Source organism: Somniosus microcephalus, chromosome 5 (assembly GCF_052327205.1).
Source record: "Somniosus microcephalus isolate GS21.2 chromosome 5, FLI_Smic_1.0, whole genome shotgun sequence".
Lineage (NCBI taxonomy): Eukaryota > Metazoa > Chordata > Chondrichthyes > Squaliformes > Somniosidae > Somniosus > Somniosus microcephalus.
This window is the reverse complement of record NC_140991.1, coordinates 145,502,607-145,527,896: the sequence shown is the minus strand read 5'-3', so window position 1 is coordinate 145,527,896 and position 25,290 is coordinate 145,502,607. Positions and strand designations below refer to the sequence as shown.

Genomic DNA, 25,290 nt, shown 5'->3' with positions numbered 1-25,290 from the left:
AACTAGGAAGGAGGCATTGCTGGATCTGGTGCTGAGGAATGAGGCGGGACAGGTCGACCAAGTGGCTGTGGGAGAACACTTGGGTACGAGTGATCATCGTATCATAAGATTTAGATTAGCAATGGAGAGGAGCAAGTTACAATCTAAAATGGAACTTCTAAGCTGGAATAGGGCTAACTTCAATGGGATGCGAAATGATCTAGCCAGGGTAAAATGGAACCAAAGACTGACAGGAAAAACTGTAATGGAACAATGGGTGATCTTTAAGGAGGAGATGCTCCAAGTACAGGCTAGGTACATTCCAACAAGAGGGAAGGGTAAGGGAACAAAATACTGGCCGTGCTAGACGTGCTCCTATCTAGTTATCCAGCAAGTTAAACATTCTATTCAAAATAATTCTTCTGAAGCCGGTTGCTGTTTTGAAGCTTTACTTGAACAAATTTGTGAAACTGTAAACAAAGACAAAGTATGTTTTGTACATAAACTGAGTACTACACATTCGATCGTACACAAGATATAAACATATTTACAACAGTAGAATAGACTAATTGTATAACTAACTAACATTTGAACTAACTTCTGTAACTATTAAATATTAACCTTTTATAAACATAGTATTATCAAAATATTACTCTGACAACATTGCTATTATGCTAAGAACTAAAGATACTCACAGATATTGCGTTTGGCCTAACATATGAAGTCAGATTACACTGGATTGAAAATCCCTCATGGAATTCTCCATTACTCAAGTCAGGTTCTTCCTGGTAAACTGCTTCCTGGGGTCAACAGGAAGAAAGGTAAGAAGGTCAAATGACCTCTCACAGGAAGAAAGGAACAAAGGTCAAATGACCTCACACAGGAAGAAAGGTCAAATGACCTCACACAGGAAGAAAGGTCAGATGACCTTTTCAGCATACAAACTGTTAACACAATAACTGCCACCAGAGGGTGCTATCTGCACACATAAAATGTTCAGAATGTCACATAATGTCCATCGGTCCAGAACAAAAAGCAAGGGCTCCTTGGATGATGAGGGAGATAGAGAAGATGATGAAACAAAAAAAATAGGGTGTATGATGCATGTCAGGTGAATTCTTCAAGGGAGAACCAGACCAAATACAATAAGTTGAGAGGGGAAGTGAAGATGAAAATAAGATTGGCAAAGAGAGAATATGAGAGTAGAATGGCGGTTAACATAAAAGGGAACCCAAATATCTTCTACCGGCATGTAAAGAGTAAGTGGGTAGTAAGAGGTGGGGTGGGGTCTATTAGGGACAAAGAAGGTGATATATATTTAGAGGCACAGGGCAAGGCTAGAATACTCAATGAGTACTTTGTATTGGTGTTTACTAAGGAGGTGGATGCTGACAAAATATTGATAGAAGTGGAAAAGGTAGAAGCAATGGAAGGGGTAAAAATTGATAGACAGGATGTACTAGAAAGGCTGGGTATGCTTAGAATGGATACGTTGCCTGGTCCAGATGGCTTGCATCTCAGGTTGCTAAGGGAATTAGGGGAGGACATAGCGGAAGGGCTTGCCATAATTTTCCAATTTCCCTAGATGTGGGGGAGGTGCCTGAGGATTGGAAAGTGGCAAATATGACACCATTGTTCAAGAAAGGGTGTAAGGACAATCCTAGTATTTACAGTTTAACATCAGTGGTGGGTAAAGTTTTAGAAACAATAATCAAGGAAAAATTTATGGGCACATGGAGAGGTTTAAGCAAATTAAGGAGAGCCAACACAGATTTGTAAAAGGCAGATCGTGTTTGACTATCTAATTGAAATTTTTGATGAAGTAACAGAGAGGATTGATGAAGGGAATGCAATGGATGTTGTCTACATGGATTTTCGGAAGGTGTTTGACAAAGTACCAGATAGAAGGCTGGTTAACAAAATTGAGGCTCATGGAATATGTGGGTCAGTGGCAGCTTGGATAAGGAATTGGCTTAAGGACAGAAAACAGCGAGTTGTGGTAAATGGCTGTTTTTCAGACTGGAGGATGGTAGACAGTGGTGTTCCCCAAGGGTCAGTGCTGGGGCCACTGCTTTTTTTGATTATATATATATAAATAAATGACCTGGATATTGGAATACAGAGTAGAATTTCTAAATTTGCCAATGACACCAAACTTGGGGGTGTGGGAAACAGTGAGGATGATACCAATCGCCTGCAACAGGACATAGAAAAGCAGAATGGGCAGACAAGTGGCAGATGGAATTTAATACAGAGAAGTGTCAGGTGATGCATTTTTGGCAGAAGAAACAGGGAGAGGCAATGTACACTTAATGGCACAGTTTTAAAGAGTGTGCAGGGACAGAGGGACCTGGGAGTTAATGTGCATAGGTCCCTGAAGGTGGCAGGACATATTGAGAGAGTGGTTAACAAAGCATGTGGGATCTTGGGCTTCATAAACAGGGGTATTGAGTACAAAAGTAGAGAAGTTATGCTGAACCTTTATAAAGTGCTGGTTAGGCCACAACTGGAGTATTGTGTCCAGTTCTGGCCACCACACTTTAGGAAGGATGTGAAGGCCCTTGAGAGGGTGCAGAGGAGATTTACCAGAATGGTTCCAGGATGGGGGATCTTAGCTACAAGGACAGGTTGGAGAAACTGGATTTGTTTTCATTGGAGCAAAGGAGGTTGAGGGGTGATTTGATAGAGGTGTACAAGATTATGATGGGTTTGGATCGGCTAGACGGGGAAAGGCTGTTCCCATTAGTTGATGGTAGAAGGACTAGAGGACACAGATTTATGGTTTTTGTCAAGAGATACAGGGGGAATGCGAGGGAAAACCTTTTTACACAGCGAGTGGTGATGACCTGGAATTCGCTGCCAACGGAAGTGGTGAAAGCGGAGACACTCAATGTTTTCAAGGGGAGACTGGATAGGCACTTGAGGGAAATAAACTTGCAGGGCTACGGGATAGAGCGGGGAATGGGACTGACTGGATTGCTCTACAGAGATCTGGCGCAGACTCAATGGGCTGAATGGCCTCCTATGCCATATGACTCTTCCCTCCTCCCCTGCAATCAGTCATTGCTGGCTTTTCAGGTGTCTACAAATTGACTTGACTATCCTATTTGGATGCTCAAAGCTCCCAAGATTGAATTGAGGTTCTTTTCATTACCTATTCTATACCCGAATTATTGCTCAGAACCTCCTGGATGAACGCTGCTGGTTTCTACACGGTCTGACCCTGACACTCCGTTGCATTTTCAACCCACAGCATTACTTTAGCAACATTATTATTGCTGGTCGTGAAATTCCACAGGGGCTATCCTATTGTCCCACCATGAATGTGAGAAAGCCACAGGGGCAATAGAAATAAAGAGACAGAGGAAAGAAGGAAGGGGTTTACATAAAGAGTGAGACAAAAATAATGGAAAATAGAGTTGAACAAAGCAATACTGACATGAAAACATTATGAAAGAAAGAAAAAGGGTGGAAGATAAAAACAAAGAGCAAAACAAAAAGAATTAAGAGTAGGAAAAGAGCAGAGAACCAGAAGATTTTTTTTGTCCCTCAACTATTATAGTACATTGAATGTTCTTTATAATATAGTCCATCTCCAACTTACCCTGAGCAATGCCACAGGACATCCATTAATATAAAGTAGGAAAAACAATCTTTTTATCAAATGGTAAAACCTTGTATTATACTGGTTAATTGTACCTGAATTCAACTCTTAAGGAATGGGCTTGAACCAATCCTGTATCCCAGGGTGATTTATAACTTTGCCACAAATAACACATGTATTCTCCCATGTATTTGCCATTACCACGTATTTGTCATTACCATGAGTTGAATTCAACTACTGCCTAATACAAATCATAGTAATTTACAGCAAAGGAATCATTTCCCTTGCAATTCACTGCCACCATTTTCAGCTTGTGTCAATAGTTTCTCTGTCAGTGAAATCTCATTTTAATGGGATACAGGTCAGTAAAATTCCTTCTGGTGATAACTTTAGTAAAAAAGTTGGCATGAGTATAAAACAGGAATCCATCTTATACGCATGACAACTTTGTTGCTAAAGTTAACAGGAGGACTTTCATTCTTGTATTGAAAAATGCAGTCTATGGTATTAACTTTGTAATAGTTGGGTTAAAATACTTAATTTCATTTCCATCAAAGTTGATCTGCAACAACTTCCCAACAGATTTTAGATTCTTTTTGGACAAGGGAAAGGGCTGCGACTCATTTGTGTGCCCATAAACAGTAAGTAAATCATCACCATAACCAATTCAAGTGTACTTTCTGCTTTTCACCAAATTCAACATTTTACAAGATATTGCAATGTACATACAATAAATCAATTAATATTAATTGTTTCCCAAGTCCAGAAAACTCAGAAAACCAACCAAACCCCTATATCTTTACCATCATAAAAATCAATTAATTAGGAAGCCAACCAATCAATGTTGGAAATAAAATTCAACCTTTTTTTGGTTGCCTGTTCACCATTCCTTTAATCTTCCACTCTGGGCATTTTATCAATTACTGCCATGTACCATTTTTGGACTCCCCCCGCTCCCACATATCTAAGGGGTCTCGCTGCTTACCCCACCCTTTGCATTTCTGCCCCTCTCCAGTGTTCCACATTATTGGCAGACCTGGCACCATTCTCTGTATTCCTTCTTCATCACGCCCCAAGCCCCCAAATCTGTTATACGTGTAATCTCTGGACCAACATGATGAGCACAACCTGAGGAGCACTTTCACTTGTTCAAGAACCTTGGGCCCATCCTAACCAATGACTATAATTCATGGTCCTCCATTCCTTGGCCAGTCTCTTCTTTCCATAAATACACGCTGTTGTGCCTTGCTGTTGGATCCCCCACCCAAAGTGATGAGTGACACTCATATATGGGCAGGCATATTGAGCTGATGAACAAATGATGGAATTACATTGTCCAATGTATATTCCATCATTTGATCCATTGTAACACTGGATCATCTCTGCAGCGCTCAGTGGGTGGGAGGTCCAGATCACTGGGATAGGCAAAAACAGAGAAGACACATAAAAAAAGAGGTAAAATGAGAAATAACTGGGGACATGAGGGTCATATGGAGAGAAAGAGGGAGCCAGAAAGAATCAGACAATGGATGACAAGAGACAGTGGTCCAAGGAGATATGGGTGCATTATAGGACAGGACCAATTTTCAATGGGTCTCCTAAAGAAATTCCACCAGAAGAGTAGGGCCTGTCACTTTTACAGCAGGTGTAAGCAAATTACCAGAATGATCACATGAAACATAATTCCTGTCATTTCCGCTTCTGTTGCCCTCAGCTTAAAGGACATTGGTGTAAAAGAGGTGTACTGGGCTGCCAGGACTAGCTGATCATGGAAGAAATACTTAATTTAAAGAGGTCAAGTACAGGTTGGCCTGTACCTCTACTAGTTGTGGGACAATTTTCTTTTTTGTTGCTGAGTTGCTAGTTCAAAGTGCCTGAATGATGAAATCTCTGGAGACCACCTATTTCACACCCCATCCCATACAGTGAACCAGTGTTCACTATAGGTTTCCCTCCATACACTATGTTCATGGAAGAAAAACAGTCCCAAAGGGAGCAAAAAAAATTCTGCCAGTATTGGAGAAGTTTGAGACTCACTTGCCACTGCCTATCCATTACCTTTTATAGACCTTTGAGCTCATACAAAGGCATGAGCGAGGAGTTGTACCTCAGAAGACTTTGTTTCATCAAGGAAGCCCTAAATGACCCATAACACCTTCCGGTCCCAGACCTGCAACCCAGATCCAGTGTAGATACAGCACTGCCAGTGTTAGTGAAGTAACCACTGCTCTCAATTTTAATGCAATAGGCTCCTTTCAGGTCGTAAATGGGGACTATTAGCCAGGACACAGTGTGTACCTACCTTTGTTGGCTTACAGATGGTCTATTTACCATTTTTAGTCTGACGGCACAGCAGCAGAACAGGGCAATACAATTTTATAATGTGGTTGAATTCTCCTTAGTACAGAAGGCTCTGGATAGAACCCACTTTCTCTTGCATGTATTAACCCATTGAATTTCTTTAAATGAAAGGGATTCCACTCATGTCCAGCCGATACATATATGGCCAGCAATAGCAAATCCCGCACATGAATATTTACTTTGCTGGTAGTTGTCATTGTACCTTTGTCATAAGAAAACATTTGCATAGAGCACCTTTCACAACACCAGGACATCCCAAAGCATTTTACTGCTAATTAAGTAGTTTTGAGCACACAGCAGGGTCCCATAAACAGCATTGAAATTAGTGACCAGACAATCTGTTTTTTGTGTTAGCTGAGGGATAAATATTGGGCAGGAAACCAGAACTTCCGTGATCTACTGTGAATAGTGCTATGGGAACATGAGGTCCGCGAGAGGGCAGATGGGCCCTTACTTTAACTGCTTATGACAGTGCAGCACTCCCTTAGTAATGCCAGGCTAAATTATTCTAGACAGCAACATTAAAATGACCACATTACTCAGGATATTTGTACATTTGTTTTCTATTCAAATTACATTTCAGCAGATTCAACATCCTGGGGGTCACCATTGACCAGAAACATAACTTGACCAGTCACATAAATACTATGGCTACAAGAGCAGGGCAGAGGCTGGCTATTCCATGGCGAGTGACTCACTTCCTGACTCCCCAAAGACTTTCCACCACTGACAAGGCACAAGTCAGGAGTGCGATGGAATACTCTCCACTTACCTGGATGGGCGCAGATCCAACAATACTCAAGAACCCCGACAGCATCCAGGACAAAGCAGTCCCCTTGATTGGCATCACATCCACCACTGGTGCACCATGGCTGCGGTATATACCATCTACAAGATGCACTGCAGCAACTCGCCAAGGCTTCTTTGACAGCATCTCGAAAACCTGCAGCCTCTATCACCTAGAAAGACAAGGGCAGCAGACGCATCGGAACACCACCACCTGCAAGTTCCCCTCCCCCTCCAAGTCACACATCTTCCTGACTTGAAAGTATATCGCCATTCCTTCATCGGCACTAGGTCAAAATCCTGGAGCTCCCTAACAGCATCGGGAGTACCTTCACCACACAGACTGCAATGGTTCAAGGCAGCAGCCTACCACCACCTTCTCGAGGGCAACTAGGGATGGGCAATAAATGCCAGAGATGCCAGTAAGGCCCACATCCCATGAATGAATACATTTTTTAAAAATTGCTAAAACAATGACCTAAGGTTGAATTAGATTTAGTTTTAACATTGGGGCTAAATTTAATTTTAAATGGGTATATATTCATTTTATAGGCAAGTTCCTTCTCAGTATAAGAAGAAAGATATTCCATGAAAACTGCAACCATAATCAATTGTTCAATGGCATAATCATTTAACTGAAGCAATCTGATTCTTTGCATACTTTTTACAAGATTACAAATTGCTCAACATGCATTGTCACAAAACTTTGTTTCTCTAATGTGTGGCTCACAGTGGTGTGGGAGGAAAGGGTTTTGATTCATGGGGCATTTGCACCAGTACTGGGGAAAGAGGGAGCTGTTCCATTGGGAAGGGCTCCACTTAAACTTGGCTGGGACCAGTGTCCTGGCAAATCAATAACGAGGGCTGTAGATAGGGCATTAAACTAAAAAGTGGGGGGGGGGTGGGGGGGGGGGGAAAAAGAGAAGGGAGTCGAGAAGGGGGTCAGGTGAGGGGAAATTTAGAAATCTAAAGAGGAAAGTCAAGGCAATAGAGCAGTGTGGCGATTTGGGTAAAGATAAGCAGAGTGTGACAGGAAGCAACAGAGAGATCAGCGAATAAGGTGAAAGCAGGGAATAATGGTAAGTTAAAATTAAAAGCTCTTTATCTGAATGCACAAAGCATTCATAACAAGGGATCTACAAGAAATGAAACCAGCCTAAATATAAACAGAACAGGAAAGGAGAGCATAGGAAAGATTAAACTAAGGGAGGACATAGATGGCCAGGGAATGATATAGAATAGCAATGGGAAACATTTAAAACAGCGTTCAGAGTCCAGGAAAAATATATTCCGCTAAAATACAAGAACAAGCTAAACACTAATGAGACACCATGGATGAATAAAGACATAAGGGAAAAATTGAGGGTAAGGAAAGAGACATACACTAAGTACATGGACAGCAGGGGGAGAGCATGACAAGGGAGAATACAAAGAAATTAGGAGAGAAGTCAAAAAAATTAGGAAGGCAAAGAGAAACTATGAAATTAAATTATCAAGGAACATAAAAAAATAGTAAAATATTCTACAGGTACATAAATAGAGAGTCAGGATGGGAATAGGGCCATTAAGGGATGGTCAGGATAAAATCACAGGCAGCAACAGTGAAATGGCAGAAATGTTAAATAATTACTTTGCTTCAGTATTTACCAGGGAGACAGATCAGGTAGGTATGACATTGGATGATGAGATTAGAAAGGATATAACCGCATTTAAAATAAAGGAGAAATATTAAATAAACTAATCAAACTCAAAGGATAAAACCCCTGGTCTGGACAGATTACATCCTCGCATCTTAAAAGAATCTTGGAAAGAGATAACAGAGGTACTATTACACGTATAATAATTCGTTAGAAAAAGGTTTCGTGCCAGAGGACTGGCAGATAGCGAACATAATACCTATATTTAAGAAGGGAGATAGAACATGTCCAGGGAACTATAGACTAGTCAGCTTAACATTGGTGGTAGGAAAAATAATGGAATCCCCACTAAAGGGAAAAAAAACAGAACATCTAGAAATCAAAAATATAATGAATAGTCAATATAGATTTCAAAAGAGTCTTGCTTGGCCAACTTCATTTAATTCTTTGAAGAGGTAACCAAGTAGACAAGGGTAATGCAGTAGATGTACTGTATCTAGATTTCCAAAAGGCCTTCGGTAAGGCACCACATAACAGATGAATGAATAAGGTCAGAGAATGCGGAGTCAGAGGACAAGTAGCAGAATTGCGGATGACAGTAAATTTGGGGGGGGGGGGGGGAAGCAATAGTCGGTACTGAGGAGGACGGCATCAAATTACAAGAAGACATCAATAAACTTGCAGAATGGGCATATAAATTGGCAAATGAATTTCAACACAGATAAATGTGAGGTATTACATTTTGGTAAGAAAAATAAGACGGTCACATATTACTTAGAAAATAAGAATCTAAATGGGGTAGAAGAGCAAAGGGATCTCGGAGTTCAAATACACAAATCACTAAACGTAGCAACACAGGTTAATAAGGCTATAAAAAAAAGCAAACCAAGCACTAGGGTTTATTTCTAGAGGGATAGAATTGAAAAGTAGAGAAGTTATGCTACATTTGAAGTACTATGTACAATTCTGGTTGCCAGATTACAAAAAGGATATAAAGGCACTGGAGAGGGTGTAAAAAAGATTTACAAGGATACCACCAGAAATGTGAGGTTATACCTATCAGGAAAGGATGAAGAGGTTGGGTCTCTTTTTCTCTTGAAAAGAGAAGGCTGAGGGGTGACCTAATAGAGATCTTTAAATTTCTGAAAGGTTTTGATAGAGTAGACAGAGGGCTAGATTTTGCCAGCCCTGGGGAGGCGGGACTGCCAGGAAAATGGCAGAATTTGCCAGGAGGCGGGTAGCCGAACCGCACTGGGTCCCGCTTCCTCGAGGCGGGAAGGGGATTAATGCCAATTAACTGCCTGTTAACAGGTAGTTTTTTGGCTAATCCCTATTTTGAGCCCTGAAGCGAGTGCCGTTTCATCTGTCAAAAGCTTTTGAAGTGTGGGCTTCCCAATGGCTCCGAACCTCGCCAGGGTCAGCGAGGCGGGCCGTCGGTCTGCGGGGGTCAAGATGTCCGTAATGGGTGCATGTGTGCAGAGGTAAGTGTGTGAGGTGTGTGTAAAGTGTTTTAATAATTTTACTTACCTTTACTTTTTCCTGCAGGCTTCCTCCCTTCAGGTCTCGGGAGTCCCTCAGCTCACCCGCACAGAAAGCAGAATGGCCGCTGAACTGTCAAAAGCTGCAGCCTTCTGCTTTCTGGTCAGGAAGGCTTTCTAATTGAGTCTTGAGTAAAGACACAACTTAGAAGACAGATTGTCAGTGTTTGACAGCTTCACAGAGCAGTCAAACGATGACATTTCATCTGTCAAAAGCTCTTAACAGATGAAACACCACTCGCTGACGTCACCTGTAACTGGCTTTCCCTTAATTGGCCTGCTAAGCCCGTTGGGCAGGCTCAACAAGGTCAATCAAGGGAAAATAGCGTGGGTTGGCCACAAGTCGATGGAGGCGGGACTAAAACCCAACAAGTAGGAGTCCCGCCTCCAAAAGCTCCCCATTGACAAAATCCAGCCCAGAGTGTTTCCACTTGTGTGGAACAGCAAAACTAGAGGCCAGCAATAGAAGATAGTCACCAAGAAATCAAATAGGGAATTTAGAAGAAACTTCTTTAACCAGAGAGTGGTGAGAATGCAGAACTCGATACCACAGGGAGTGGTTGAAGTGAATAGTATAGATGCATTTAAGGGGAAGCTAGATAAGCATACGAGGGAGAAGGGAATAGAGGGTTATGCTGATAAGAGTTAGATCAGGAAAGATGGGAGGGGGCTCGAGTGGAGCATAAACGGCAGCATGGACTGGTTGGGCCGAAAGGCTTGATAGCACAGAAACAGCCAATGTAATCCATGTGGGAAAATTTCTTTGCACAAAAATAGGCCTATGATTTTGATACAGTTTTACACAAGAATTGGTTCAATATTCAGGTATTTATTATTAGAAAACGTTGAACTGTTTTTTGATTGCTCTTCCGAAATACATATTGTAAAAATCCATTGATCTGGTCACCTGTTTACAATCTGTCATGCTAAAAGCAAATGGGCTAATCACTAAACATCGCTGCATACAGGAAAATTACACTTTAAATTTTCAAGACTTTATTATTTCTAACAGAGACAAACAATACATAGAAAGCAGGTACAACAGATACAATTCCCCAGTTTGTTAAGTACACAATGTTGTGGTAGTTATTAAATTACTTCTTGTGATAGGGGTCATCTTCAATATTGAACTGGTGATTAGGTTTTGTGGCTTCTTGCATCAGTTCATACAGCTGTCCAATCTGTTCTCCACTAAAGCCTTTTAGTTTATTTGTTGTCAGGTGGGCTCCATAGTTGACCTTCTGCGTTGGATGCATCACACTCTCCATAGTCTGAGCTTGTAGTACATCTGCATACGCCTGAGCAAAGACAAAATAGAACGCTGCATCAGAGGTCTTTAGGTTAAAACTGAAGAGTGCTTATTAGGCACACTAACAATGATATTTTATCAAACAGGCTGAGATTAAAGACAGCACACAGACCAACAGTTGCACTAATGCATTAGAAACTGGTTTATCCATCAAGAAATTAACATATAGCTTCCTATAAAGGAGAGCATCTATTTACAGTAGATGTCCCTCCTAAAAGTTAAGAGTACAGTATTCAGAGACTTATTTTAATTTGTTTGGAGATTAGCAGAAAATACCAGTTCACACTCCTGCTCTCAGCTTAAATTGTATTTTCAATGTTTTTTAATAAAAAAAGCTACATAATTCAGAGATAATTTAAGCTGTTTTTTTTAAACTGCTGTAAGAACATTTTATTTTAAATAGATACATTTGAGTAAAAAGCTTTGAGTAGTTAAATTGAAATTGGGTACAAATCTAAAAAAATTATTTTACTGAATTAAGGGACTTCAATTTAGCTTTACCTATTTTGTTCTGATGAAAATATCTATGTGTTCTAATAACTGAAGACTGTTTTAATGTACTTCTTCCAGACTTTTGTTGTAAATCTAGTTCAAAAAGGTAAAGAAAGTGATTTGAAGATTTTCTTGAAATAGGTATTGAAGTATCTATTCAGGCAATGGTTCTGCAGATACTGAATTTAATTAAATTTAAGATGCTAGCTGGCTGGCTCTTGGCACATTTTTTTTATAAATTTGGAATTTAAAAAAGGTACAGGAAACTCTTTCATATCCGGCACCGACGGGACTGGGATGGTGCCGGTTGATTAAAAATTCTGGATAACGGAGAAGTATATCTACCAAGGCTATTTTTAAGAAACAAAAATTTTAAAAATCAAGAAATGTGCAGTATAATTGGGTACTCCCCTACAGAATGTTGTGTTAAATGGATGGTGGAAGATGCTTGATTAAGTTTGTGGCAGTTTGGAGAACTAACCCCACTGACTAACTCGGCCACCGCGGGAGACTCGGACTCGGCAACATTTCCAGTTATTGAGGTGTTCGGATCGGAAGAGGCTTCCGACGGCGCCAAGAAGCCGAGTCGTGGCAGTTTGGAGAACTAGCCCCACTGACTAACTCAGCCACCGCGAGAGACTCTGACTCGGCAACATTTCCGGCTATTGAGCTGTTGTTTTCGGAGTATGAATTTTGGTGGTTATTAGAGAATTCCGGATATTTAGGTGCCGTTTAAATGAGAGTTTCCTGTATTATTGCAATACCAAAAGGGGATGTGAAAAATCATTAAGATTGGAATTTATATTAAATACATTTCTGTGACCTGCTGAAAAACTGTACAGCACTTTGACTAACTGAACAATGGTAGTCAAAAGTTAAATTAAATAAACCACCATTGCTGGAATAGAAAATTAGTACTAGCTGTTAACATATTAGTCAGGTTATACAAGTCTTTATTATATTTTCTATTAAAGAAAATATGCATTTGAATGTGTGACATAGCATAAGTTTTTGGCAGAAGAGTCCGTTCATTCCACCTTACTGGAATATTTAACCTTCCCATCAATCACTGACACATCAGGCGGAAAGCAGTTAGGATTAGCTCTCGACTTATTCTGAATGTGAATCCTTGTATGAGATGGTGGCACTGCAATAATTCAAGATCGACTAAAAAGCTTTTTCCTTGTGAGATACTCCATTAAGAAAATGTAATTAACAGCCAGACAGAATATTAGAAATGTGTTATTTTAAGAACATAAGAATTAGGAGCAGGAGTATGCCCGACAGCTCCTCGAGCCTGCTCCGCTATTCCATGAGATCATGGCTGATCTTTGATCTCAACTCCACTTTCCCGTCCGATCCCCATATCCCTAGATTCCCTTAGAGTCCAAAAATCTATCGATCTCAGCCTTGAATATACTCAACAACTGAACAGCCAGAGTCCTCTGGGGTAGAGAATTCCAAAGATTCACAACCCTTTGAATGAAGAAATTTCTCCTCATCTCAGTTCTAATTGGGCAACCCCTTATTCTGAGACAATGCCTCCTAGTTCTAGACTTTCCAGCATCCAGGGGAAACAGCCTCTCAGCATTTACCCTGTCAAGCCTTCTCAGAATTTTATAGGTTTCAATAAGATCACCTCTCATTCTTCTAAACACCAGATAATATAGGCTCATTCTACTCAATCTCTCCTCATAGGACAACCCTCTCATCCCAGGAAATTAATCTAGTAAACCTTCGTTACACCCCCTTCCAAGTATATCCTTCTTTAGGTATGGAGACCAAAACTGTGCACAGTACTCCAGGTGTGGTCTCACCAAGGCCCTGTACAATTGCAGCAAGACTTCCTTACTCTTGTACTCCAACCCCCTGGCAATAAAGGCCAACATGCCATTTGCCTTCCTAATTGCTTGCTGTACCTGCATGCTAACTTTGTGTTTCTTGTACGAGGACACCCAAATCCCTCTGAACACCAACATTTAATAGTTTCTCACCATTTAAAAAATATTCCGTTTTTCTATTCTTTCTACCAAAGTGAATAACCTCACATATCCCCACATTATATTCAACCTGCCACCTTATTGCCCATTCACTTAACCTATCTATATCCCTTTGCAGACTCTGTGTCCTCCTCACAGCTTACTTTCCCACCTGGCTTTGTATCATCAGCAAACCTGGATACATTACACATGGTCCCATCATCCAAGTCATTAATATAGATTGTAACCGCCTGCTAACCTGAAAATGACCCATTTATTCCTACTCTGTTTTCTGTCCTCTATCCTTGCTAATATATTACCCCCAACCCATGAGCCCTCATCTTGTGCAACAATCTTTTATGTGGCACCTTTTCTAATGCCTTTTGAAAATCCAAATATACTACATCCACTAGTTTCCCTTTATCTATCCTGCTAGTTACATCCTCAAAAAACTCTTAATAGATTTGTCAAACACCATTTCCCTTTCATAAAACCATGTTGACTCTGCCTAATCATATTATGATTTAAGTGCCCTGTTACCACTTCTTTAATAATGGATTCCAGCATTTTCCTGATGACTGATGTCAGGCTAACTGGCCTGTAGTTGTCTGTGTTCTCTCTCCCTCCTTGCTTGAATATTTTATTAGTTGTCATTCCATCTTTCCCCTGCTCTGGGATATTCACTTCTGCATTCAAGAGGCAGGATTGCCATGCTCGCAGGTAACTACTAATTTGTGGCAACTCCACTGCTCCAACATTCAGTGTTGTGGATTTACAGTTACAGATAACTAGTAGGATAAGAATTAGCTAGAAAAAAACAAACTGATGTACTATGCACAAATTATTCTTCAAATACAAGCTGTCTCAATGGTTTGGAAATAAAGGCCCCACTTACCGGGGGAGCACTTTTGTGGTTGGAAAACCAGAAAAACGGGTTTCCTTTAGGCCCTCCGAATTTAACAGCAGGACCCGGTTACCATTTTTGAAATCAGTTTCCTGGCCGCAGCCAGATACATCGAGAGGCTGGCTAGGTCTGTGGCACCAGGCCGCAGTGGGACGCGTAAAGCAGGGAGGGAAAGATCAGGGTGGGGGGGGGGTGGGGTGCGGTGGTGAGATCGTGGCTGGCCCGTGGAGGACATGGGGGGGGGGGGGGAAGAGATCGCAGGGCGTGGAGGATATTGGGAAGGCATTGGATAACGGGGGTGGGGGTACGATTGCTGGAGAGGCTAACAGATTTGCTTGGTGGGCCAGGGGGGGGGGGGGATTGGGGGAGCACTCCTGCTCCCCCCGGCCAACAAGCAGTGCTGAAAAGCCTCTTACCTCTTCCACGTAGCAGTCATAAGAAATAAGAGTATGTAATGATCAATAACATGTCATTCTGGAGTGGTACACTAGATGGAGCCGTAGAGCTGTATATTTAGTTGTATGTGTTTAAGACTACACTACCCACGATGCACTAGGCTACCCAGGAGGCAGTAGTCAAGATGGAAGCCTGCACACAGAAGTACACATGCTGAATCTCGACAGATGCTGTACCTAGAGAACGTGTACTGAATAAATGTCTAGCTAGAAGCTAGCTGTTCATAAGAATGTCTAGTTATTAATGAACATAACATGGTACCAGGATTGGTGAAGATCTGCTGAAAATTGTGAAAAGCGACATGGAGAATTTGAGGCCACCGGAGTTTTTGAATCTCACGGGAAATGTCGACTACAATTGGCGGACTTTCAAACAATTCAAACTCTACATTGCTGCCATCGGATTCGGTACGAAGCCAGACGCAAGAAAAATAGCGTTGCTGCTCACGGTTGCAGGCCCACAGGCGATAGAGGTATTTAATACATTTGTATTTAATCCAGAGGAGAACAGAGAAAATTTAGACGATGTGCTAAAGAAATTTGATACATATTGTTCTCCCAAAAAGAATGAAACCTATGAAAGATACGTGTTCCGTTCAAGGACACAGCGGCAAAATGAGACTTTTGATAGCTTTGTGACCGATCTGAAACCGAAAGCACAGACATGTAATTTCTCTGAGCTGAAAGCATCCATGATTCGTGACCAGATGGTGTTTGGTATTCATGATAAAAAAGTCAGGGAACGTCTGTTGAGAGAAACCAAACTAACATTGGAAAATGCTGTGAATATATGCCAAGCCAGTGAGCTAGCTCGACAGCACGCGAAGACTTTCAGTGAAATCAATAATGATGCGATTGTAGTAAGTGCTGCTGTCGGTGCTGTGTTCTACAAGGGGAAGCAACATGAGCAGAACAGAAATGAAAAGCAATCGGAGGAAGGAATTTTTAAATTGTAAACGCTGTGTAATGAAATCCGTTTGTCTTGATCCTGTATTCGTTTTGCACTCATGTATATTACCCTCCCCCACTGTGTATAGTTTCACTTCCTCTTTACCGACTAACCTGGGAGGTTCCAGGTCTTGGCTCTTGGCTCCGCCCCTGACTTCTCTTACATAAAGATCCCAGGATCTGTATGACTCATTCCTGTGAACCAGTCGGCGTGTTGAGATGTTAGCTCTGATCTTAGTGATTAAAAGCCAACTTGTTTAAGTCTATAACTTCTAGTTTTGTGGTTATTGAAGGCCCATCAATTTTAATCACTAAAGAATACTAGGAATGGATCGACTCCTAAAACCAGAGCGTCTGGACTTGGATCCACATTCTGCTGAAGCATCAAATCAATTTGGACACTGGCTCAAATGCTTTGAACTCTTCGCGGGGGCCTCATCCGCTAGCGAGGTCGATAAACTGAGTCTACTGACTACTCGCGTAAGTCATCGGATTTATTCGTTCATCCGGGACGCCACCTCTTACATGGAGGCCATCACTATCCTGAAGGCCCAATACCAGAGGCCGGTAAACGAAGTGTACGCCAGACATCTGCTGGCTACACGCAGGCAGCGACCAGAGGAATCAATGGACGATTTCTTACAGGGCCTAAAGGACCTGGTCCGGGACTGCAACTGCAAGGCCGTGACGGCCAACGCGTACTCTGACGAATTGGTCCGCGATTCCTTCATCACGGGCCTCAAATCGAATTATATCCGGCAGAGACTGCTGGAGAAGGAGGTCCTGGGCTTAAAAAAGGCAGTGGCCACTGCGCGATCGCTGGACGTGGCCCAGAGAAACTCTGACTCTTATTCTTCCGGCCATGCGGCCCTCACCGCCTTGTGCGCGCCGAGGGTGCCGCCATCTTGGTATCAACCATCTTCCCCATCCAGGTCTCAGACCAGCTCTATGCCGCCGGAGTCCCCACACAGAAGTTCACCCAGGAGTCCTACTACAGCGGCAATGGTTCGAGGCCCGAAATGCTACTTCTGCGGCCAGGCCAAGCACCCCAGACAACGATGCCCAGCGAAGGACGCTACATGCTTCAAATGTAAGAAAAAGGGGCATTTTAGCAAAGTCTGCAGGGGAATCCGATTTCCAACTCCGTCACCGCCTCGTGCGTGCTGTGCAGGCCGCCATCTTGGGATCGGCCATCTTTTCCCGACTCAACGGCCGCCCAGGGCCCAACAGTGGCTTTGATCACGGTGGATCAATCCAGGCCACACCCGTTGACAAAATCCATGATGGACATACAGGTAAACGGGAATTTAACGAAATGTTTAATTGACTGTGGGAGTACCGAGAGTTTTATCCACCCTAGCCTGGTACGGCGGCACTCATTAACGGTAACCCCTACACGGAGCAGAATTGCTATGGCTGCTAAGCCCCACACTTCGGACATTTTGGGCTACTGTGTGGTAACACTGACTGTAAAAGGCACGGACTACAAGGATTTTAAACTCCTCGTGATGCCAGAACTCTGTGTTAATGTAATCTTGGGCCTGGACTTCCAGTGCCACCACGAAAGTGTCACGCTAGCATATGGCGGGTCCCAGCCGCCACTCAGTCTGTGGCCTATCAACCTTAAAAATCAGCCCGCCCTCTTTATTCGCTAATCTCGCTCCGAACTGTAGGCCCATAGCGACCAAAAGTAGACGGTACAGTCTGGAAGACAGACACTTTATCAAGGCAGAAATGGACAGACTCCTGCGGGAAGGCATTATTGAATGCAGTACCAGCCCGTGGCGTGCCCAAGTAGTCATAGTTAAAAATAGCGAAAAGAAACGGATGGTAATTGACTACAGCCAGACTGTTAATATTTATACCCAGCTGGATGCCTACCCTTTACCCCGCATATCAGAAATGGTCAACCAGATTGCGCAATACCGAGTCTTCTCGACTATCGACCTCAAATCCGCGTATCACCAGCTCCCCATTAGAACGGAGGACCGCCCATACACCGCCTTCGAGGCGAACGGGCGCCTCTACCATTTTCTCAGAGTGCCCTTCGGGGTAACAAATGGGGTCTCGGTCTTCCAACGTGAGATGGACCGCATGGTTGACGAGAATAAACTACAAGCTACCTACCCCTATCTGGACAATGTCACTATCTGCGGGCACAACCAGCAAGACCACGATCTAAATCTTGCGAGATTTTTAAAAACTGCCCTAAAGCTGAATCTAACCTACAACGAAGACAAATGTGTCTTCAACACAACCCGTCTCTGTATCCTCGGCTGTGTGGTGGAAGATGGGGTAATTGGACCGGACCCTGACCGATTACGCCCCCTAAAAGGAACTGCCCCTGCCACACAATCCCAAAGCTTTAAAAAGGTGCCTGGGATTTTTTTCGTATTATGCCCAATGGGTGCCCAATTACTGATAAGGCCCGACCCCTCATTAAATCGACGTCCTTCCCACTATCAGCTGAAGCTCGGGAGGCTTTCACCAGTATTAAACAGGACATTGAAAGGGCTGCAGTGTGTGCAGTGGACGAATGCATTCCCTTTCAAGTCGAAAGCGATGCGTCAGACTTTGCCTTAGCTGCGACCCTCAATCAGGCTGGGAGACCTGTGGCCTTCTTCTCCCGAACCCTTCACGGACCTGAAATCAGGCACTCTTCTGTCGAGAAGGAGGCACAGGCTACAGTGGAGGCAGTGCGGCACTGGAGACACTACCTAGCCGGCAAACGTTTCACCCTGCTCACCGACCAGCGGTCGGTGGCTTTCATGTTTAATAACAAAGGGGGAAAATCAAGAATGACAAAATACTCAGGTGGAGGATCGAACTATCCACGTTCGACTATGATATTATGTACAGGCCGGGAGCCCTTAATGAACCCCCAGACGCCCTATTGCGGGGAATGTGTGCCAGCCTTCATACGGACAAATTACAGGGTCTCCACAATGACCTCTGTCACCCAGGGGTCACCCGACTATACCATTTTATAAAGTCCCGCAATCTGCCCCACTCCATCGAGGAGGTCAGGGCAATGACCAGAGCCTGCCACATCTGTGCGAAATGCAAGCCTCGTTTCTACAGGCCTGACCGTGCACACCTTATCAAAGCCACACGGCCATTCGAGCGCCTAAGTCTGGACTTCAAGGGACCCCTTCCCTCTGCCGACCGTAGCGTATACTTCCTCAATATCATTGATGAATATTCCCGCTTCCCCTTCGCCATTCCCTGCCCAGACATGACCAGTGCCACGGTCATAAAGTGTCTCTGTAATCTATTCTGCATGTTTGGCATGCCGAACTACATACACAGCGATAGGGGGACGTCATTCATGAGTGACGAGCTGCGCCAGTTCATGCTCTCGAAGGGGATAGCCACTAGCAGAACCACCAGCTACAACCCCCGGAGTAATGGGCAAGTGGAAAGGGAGAATGCTACTGTTTGGAAGGCTGTCACGTTAGCCTTAAAGTCAAAAGGCCTTCTGACCTCCCGCTGGCAGGAAGTCCTCCCAGACGTGCTCCACTCCATAAGGTCTCTGTTATGTACTGCCACTAACGCTTCCCCTCACGAAAAGATGTTCGTTTTCCCCCGGAAATCCACCTCGGGCATATCTCTACCCGCGTGGCTGATGTCTCCGGGGACAGTACTATTGCGGAAGCACGTGAGAGGCCATAAAACGGACCCCCTTGTGGAAAAGGTACAGCTCCTCCATGCAAACCCTCAGTACGCCTATATCGAATACTCTGACGGGCGAGAGGACACTGTTTCCATAAAAGACCTCGCTCCCTCGGGGAGCGGAGAGAACGATGGGAGACTACCCGATGAAGACCTACACTACAAAGAGACAGGACGCCCAGAGGTATCGATACCCAACTTTAACCTGGAGGACACTGCAGATAACCTGGAAGACACTGCGGAGGCCCGGACAGCGGAGGAGCCAGAATCCACTCCCCTAGAGGCACCCCAACCGGCTTTGCGCCGATCACCGAGAACTGCAAAACCTCCTGACAGACTCACTTATACCAACTTTTAAGAAACATCACCCCGATGGACTAAATCTATAGAAGGGGTGAATGTAATGAAATCTGTTTGTCTTGATCCTGTATTCGTTTTGCACTCATGTATATTACCCTCCCCCACTGTGTATAGTTTCACTTCCTCTTTCCCGACTAACCTGGGAGGTTCCAGGTCTTGGCTCCGCCCCTGACTTCTCTTACATAAAGATCCCAGGATCTGTATGACTCATTCCTGTGAACCAGTCGGCGTGTTGAGATGTTAGCTCTGATCTTAGTGATTAAAAGCCAACTTGTTTAAGTCTATAACTTCTAGTTTTGTGGTTATTGAAGGCCCATCATACCCCCAACCCCATGAGCCCTAATCTTGTGTAATCTTTTATGTGGCACCTTATTGAATGCCTTTTGGAAATCCAAATATATTACATTCACTGGTTCCCCTTTATCTACCCTGCTAGTTGCATCCTCAAAAATCTCTAATAAATTTGTCAAACACGATTTCACTTTCATAAAACCATGTTGACTCTACCTGATCATGTTATGATTTTCTAAGTGACTTGATACCACTTCCTTAACAATGGATTCCAGCATTTTCCAGATGACTGATGTCAGGCTAACTGGCCTGTAGTTCCCTGTTTTTTCTCTCCTTTTTTGAATAGCGGTGTTACATTTGCGACCTTCCAATCCGCTGGGACCATTCCAGAATTTGGGAATTTTGGAAGGTCAAAACCAATGCATCCACTATCTCTTCAGCCACCTCTTTTAGAACCCTAAGATGTAGGCCGTCTTGTCCAGGGGATATGTCGGCTTTTAGTCCCATTAGTTTCGCTAGTACTTTTTCTCTACTTATATTAATTACATTAAGTTCCTCACCCTCAGTAGACCCTTGGTTCCCACCATTTTTGGTATGCTTTTTGTGTCTTCTACTGTGAAGACAGATACAAAATATTTGTTTAACGTTTCTGCCATTTCCTTATTTCCCATAATTTCTCCTGTCTCAGCCTCTAAGGGACCAACGTTTACTTTTGCTTATCTTTTTCTTTTTATATACTTGTAGAAACTCTTACAATCTGCTTTTATATTTCTTGCTAGTTTTCTCTCATTCTATTTTTTCCCCTTTTTATCAATTTTTTGGTCAACCTTTGCTGATTTCTGAAACTCTCCCAATCCTCAGGCTTACGATTATTCTTTGCAACATTATAAGCTTCTTCTTTCAATCTAATGCAATCCTTAACTTCTTTCGTTAGCCACGGTTGGATCACTTTTCCCATGGAGTTTTTGTTTCTCAATGGAATGTATTTTTGTTGATAATTATGAAATATTTCTTTAAATGCTAGCCACTGCTGATCTACCGCCATACCTTTTAATCTATTTTTCCAATCTGCCTTAGCCAACTCGCCCCTCATACCTATGTAATTGGCTTTATTTAAGTTTAAGAGTCTAGTTTCGGACTTAGGCAAGTCACTCTCAAAATTAATGTGAAATTCTACCATATTATGATCACTCTGCCCCAGAGGATCCTTTACTATGAGATTGCTAATTAACCCTGTCTCATTACACAATACAAGATCTAAAATAGCCTGTTCCCTGGTTGGTTCCATGACGTATTGTTCCAGGAAACTGTCCCGAATGTATTCCATGAACTCGTCCTCCAGACTACCTTTGCCAATTTGATTTGTCCAGTCTATATGAAGATTAAAGTCCCCCGAGATTATTGCATTATCTTTGTTGCAAGCTCCTACTATTTCTTGATTAATATTCCGTTCAACGGTATAGCTTCTGTTAGGGGGCCTATATACTACGCCTACCAATGTTTTCTGCCCCTTGTTATTCCTCATCTCCATCCATACTGATTCTACTTCCTGATCTTCCGAGCAGAGATCCTTTTTCGCTACTATCCTTATGCCATCCTTTATTATCAAGGTTACTCCCCCTCCTTTTCCATTCTGCCTGTCTTTTCGAAAGGTCAAGTACCCTGGAACATTTAGTTCCCAACCTTGGCCACCTTGCAACCATGTCTCTGTAATGGCTATTAGATCAAACCCATTTATCTCTATTTGTGCCACTTGCATCCCTTTAGCCTCTGGATTTCCCGAAGCCCATCCGGCCAGTGTTGAAAAACAATTGGAGGCCCGCAGCCTCATTAAAATATTTAAATGAGGGACCAGTCTTGGGAGCGGGTTGGTTTTCCACCGCGCCTCCATTAAAACTGGAAGTGGGCGGGTTTGAGGCGGGATGGGCTCGGGTTTGAAATTTTTTATAATTTTAATTACCATCCGACCCAAACCCACCCCTTTTCAGGGGTTAAAATTCCCCCACAATCCATCCCTGAGCCATACAAGGTTCCAACAGTGACGACGCTTCAAAAGTACTTCATTGTCTGTAAATACTTTGGGACGTCCTGAGGTCATGAAAGGCGCTATATAAATGCAAGTCTTTCTTTTTTTCCAGATTTGACTCCTGGTCTGTGCTAAATTAGCTTTCAACTAAAGTAACAGTGGAGTGTTACAGTTAGCCTATGGGTTACCACCTGCAGTTTCTATACACTGACCTCTACTGAAACACACATGAATGGACAAGATCATGTTTGGCTGTGATGTCCATGCAGTCGAATAACCTGCTCAGTGTGTGTTAAATATCACATGACTGAAGGCCACTTGGGTGTGGTACCGTAATCCAGCATGAGTGGTGAAGGTGAAGAAGGGAGGGAAATTGGAAGAGAAAGGGGATTTTTAATAAAGAAAAAGATAGAAAAACTCTTTTCACTAGTCGATGAATTAGTAACTAGAGCTCAGACATTTTAAGATCATCAAAAAGGAGGAAGGGAGAGGTTAGGAGAATTGTTTTTAAATAGAGAGGGTTGTTAGAATGTGGAATGCCCTACCAAGAATCCATAATAGCTTTTAAAAAGGAAATGGATATATATTTGTAAAAGAAAAAAATTAAAAGGTTATGGGCAGGGAAATGGGACCAAGTGGATAGCTCTTTCAGAGTAGGTTCAGGCATGAATGGATCAAATTGCCTACTTCAGTCCTGTACTGTAAATTGCTATGAATGAAAAATGTTTTAAAAATTCAAATAGTTACAAGTACTAGGTTTGATTAAGTGACTGTAAATATCTGCAAAACTGGAGAGAAGTAGGGTGGGAATATGTTTGTATTCTTTTTGAAGCTTTAAAGATACAATGATCAGGATACTCAGTACTTGAGCAGGAAGAATTACAATATTAGTCAGACTGTTTATGGCTCAATCTGTTGATAGATTAGGTTTTGTAGCAATCCAATAAAACTCAGCCTGAAAGGAAGGAGGGTCAATGATTGAACAGGCGATTGTAAAAAAAAGTTATTTGGATGCTGAGCTATCCAATGCCAAAGCAAAATACTGTGGATGCTGGAAACCTGAAATAAAAACAGAAAATGCTGGAAATACGCAGACCAGGCAGCATCTGTGGAGTCAAAAACAAAGTTAACGTTTTAGGTCGATGACCTTTCATCACTTCTGCCTGGTCATATATATGGAGATATATATGATACCTATGCTGTTAAAACAATGGGAAGTAAATCAAATACTGTCTATGACCTTAAATGAGCAGCACAGAGCTGGGGATGCACAGTTATCCATTGGAGTCTGAAGCACGTAACGATTACTGACAGGCACCTTGAGCACTGAAGCAAGGTAAAGAAGTGGTACCATTTGCAAATTGAGCTGCTTTCTATTGCACTCTGTAAAGTCAGTGGATATTAGTCAGCCTCCAACATGAGGGACATAGTCATACTGTTGCAGTAAGAAGCTGAAATAAAAGCCACATGTTTTATAGAAATTTAGGTTGGAGAGGAAAGTTTCTAAGTGCTGCTTATGAAATCTAACATAAATTTTCTGTGTCTCAAACTACCAACAGAGGAAATACAAGAGTTCACTTGTTTTACATCTTACAAGTCAGCAAACAGCGATATTAAGAAGTAAAAAGAATGTCATTACAATGTCAAATCGATAACAGTGGATCAGTCAGTGAATGGCTTTCAGGCATGACATCAGATTGATTTACAGCCAAGCATTCACAACATGCTGCTAGTTATCAGACTCTCCTAATTTAGAAACATAATACATCATCCAGCACCATTAAAATTCCAGATTTTTCAGTTCTCAATTTATAGATTCTAGGATTGCACTGGGTTATCTATGGTGCTGTCTGAGTCTGACAGGATTTAATCTACAGATGGAATTAAGTTTTTTAAAAAAACAGCATGACCACCTAATGTCACTTGTGCATGCCTGCATACAAAAATATTGGATGCGGTTCAAACAGTTCAAGCGTTTCCTAATTTTAAAAGTAGTAGCATGTAGTCCAGCTGGGTCCCCACTGCCAATATGTAAGTGCATATTGATTTGTGGGTTAGAGGAGGGACATAGTAGACACTCGGACTGGCAGTACAAGCACTCGTAATTAATCAAGAAGTTTCAGACCAATCAAAAAGCTATACTATGCAATCTAATTTTAGGTGAGCGCTCCAGCTAACAATACCCAGGCCCTGAAATTTCCAGGACTGGAGAGCACGCATGTAGGAGTTACACCCAGCAGTGGGGCCATCAGGAACACCAAGGAGCCATGTTGGGGGGAGGAGGGGGGAATTCCTCCCTTTACACCTTTGAAAGATCTTAGTGGAACTCACACCAGTAGAATCCTGGTATAATTCCTTCTAAAGCCCTTAAATCTTTAGTGGAGTGGGGTAATCAATCCCACAAGGGATCAATTACCTTTTCTTGACACATTGGTCTTGATTTTAAATTCCCCGACGGGCAGGAGAGGTTCGGGTTAAAATATCTGGATCAAGCAACTCGACTCCATTCCTGCCAGTTTAGATTTTTACAAACACAAATCAGGTTATTGACTAGTCTCCCGCAAAAGGCAGGTGGGGGCCTCATTAACATTCAAAAATCTTGGCCCGATGACATCATCGGGTCCGCCACTTAAATTTAACAGTAAGTCAGGGGGAGGCCCGGCAGCAGATCCAAGGCAGGAAATACTGACTGGCATTGTAAGTGCTTAGGATCGGCTCTTAGTGTTTCTTGTGGGCCAAGAGGATTTGGAGTGCTCCCCACAGGCCTCACAAACAAGCCTTTCCCCAGCCCCAATGTCCTGGCTTCCCCTCCAGAATATACCCTGATGTCCTGCCCCCCCAGCCCCAATGTCCTGCCCCCCCTCCCCCCCAAGATCACAGCCCCAATGACCTGGCTCGTCCCCACCCCCCAAAGCCCCTGGCTCCTCCACCCCCAGTTGGAAAGGCCTG

At 42.8% G+C, this 25,290-nt stretch overlaps 1 protein-coding gene across 2 annotated transcripts in view; it reads right to left on the bottom strand.

Annotated features, from left to right (window-relative positions):
- Nucleotides 1–10,884: 10,884 nt before the first annotated feature.
- Nucleotides 10,885–25,290, bottom strand: part of sdhaf3 (succinate dehydrogenase complex assembly factor 3) — a 50,197-nt gene continuing 35,791 nt past the window's right edge. The window contains exons 1-2 of one of the 2 annotated variants that reach the window (XR_015078440.1): nucleotides 20,876–24,196; nucleotides 11,115–11,203 (exon numbers count right to left, since the gene is read on the bottom strand). Coding sequence is in view for 1 of the 2 variants with exons in the window: in XM_085988337.1 (XP_085844463.1) it covers nucleotides 11,000–11,203 (204 nt within the window). In the remaining variant the exon portion in view is untranslated. Of the gene's footprint in view, nucleotides 11,204–20,875; nucleotides 24,197–25,290 lie in introns of those variants that run through there. The other variant, XM_085988337.1, reaches the window with a different exon arrangement.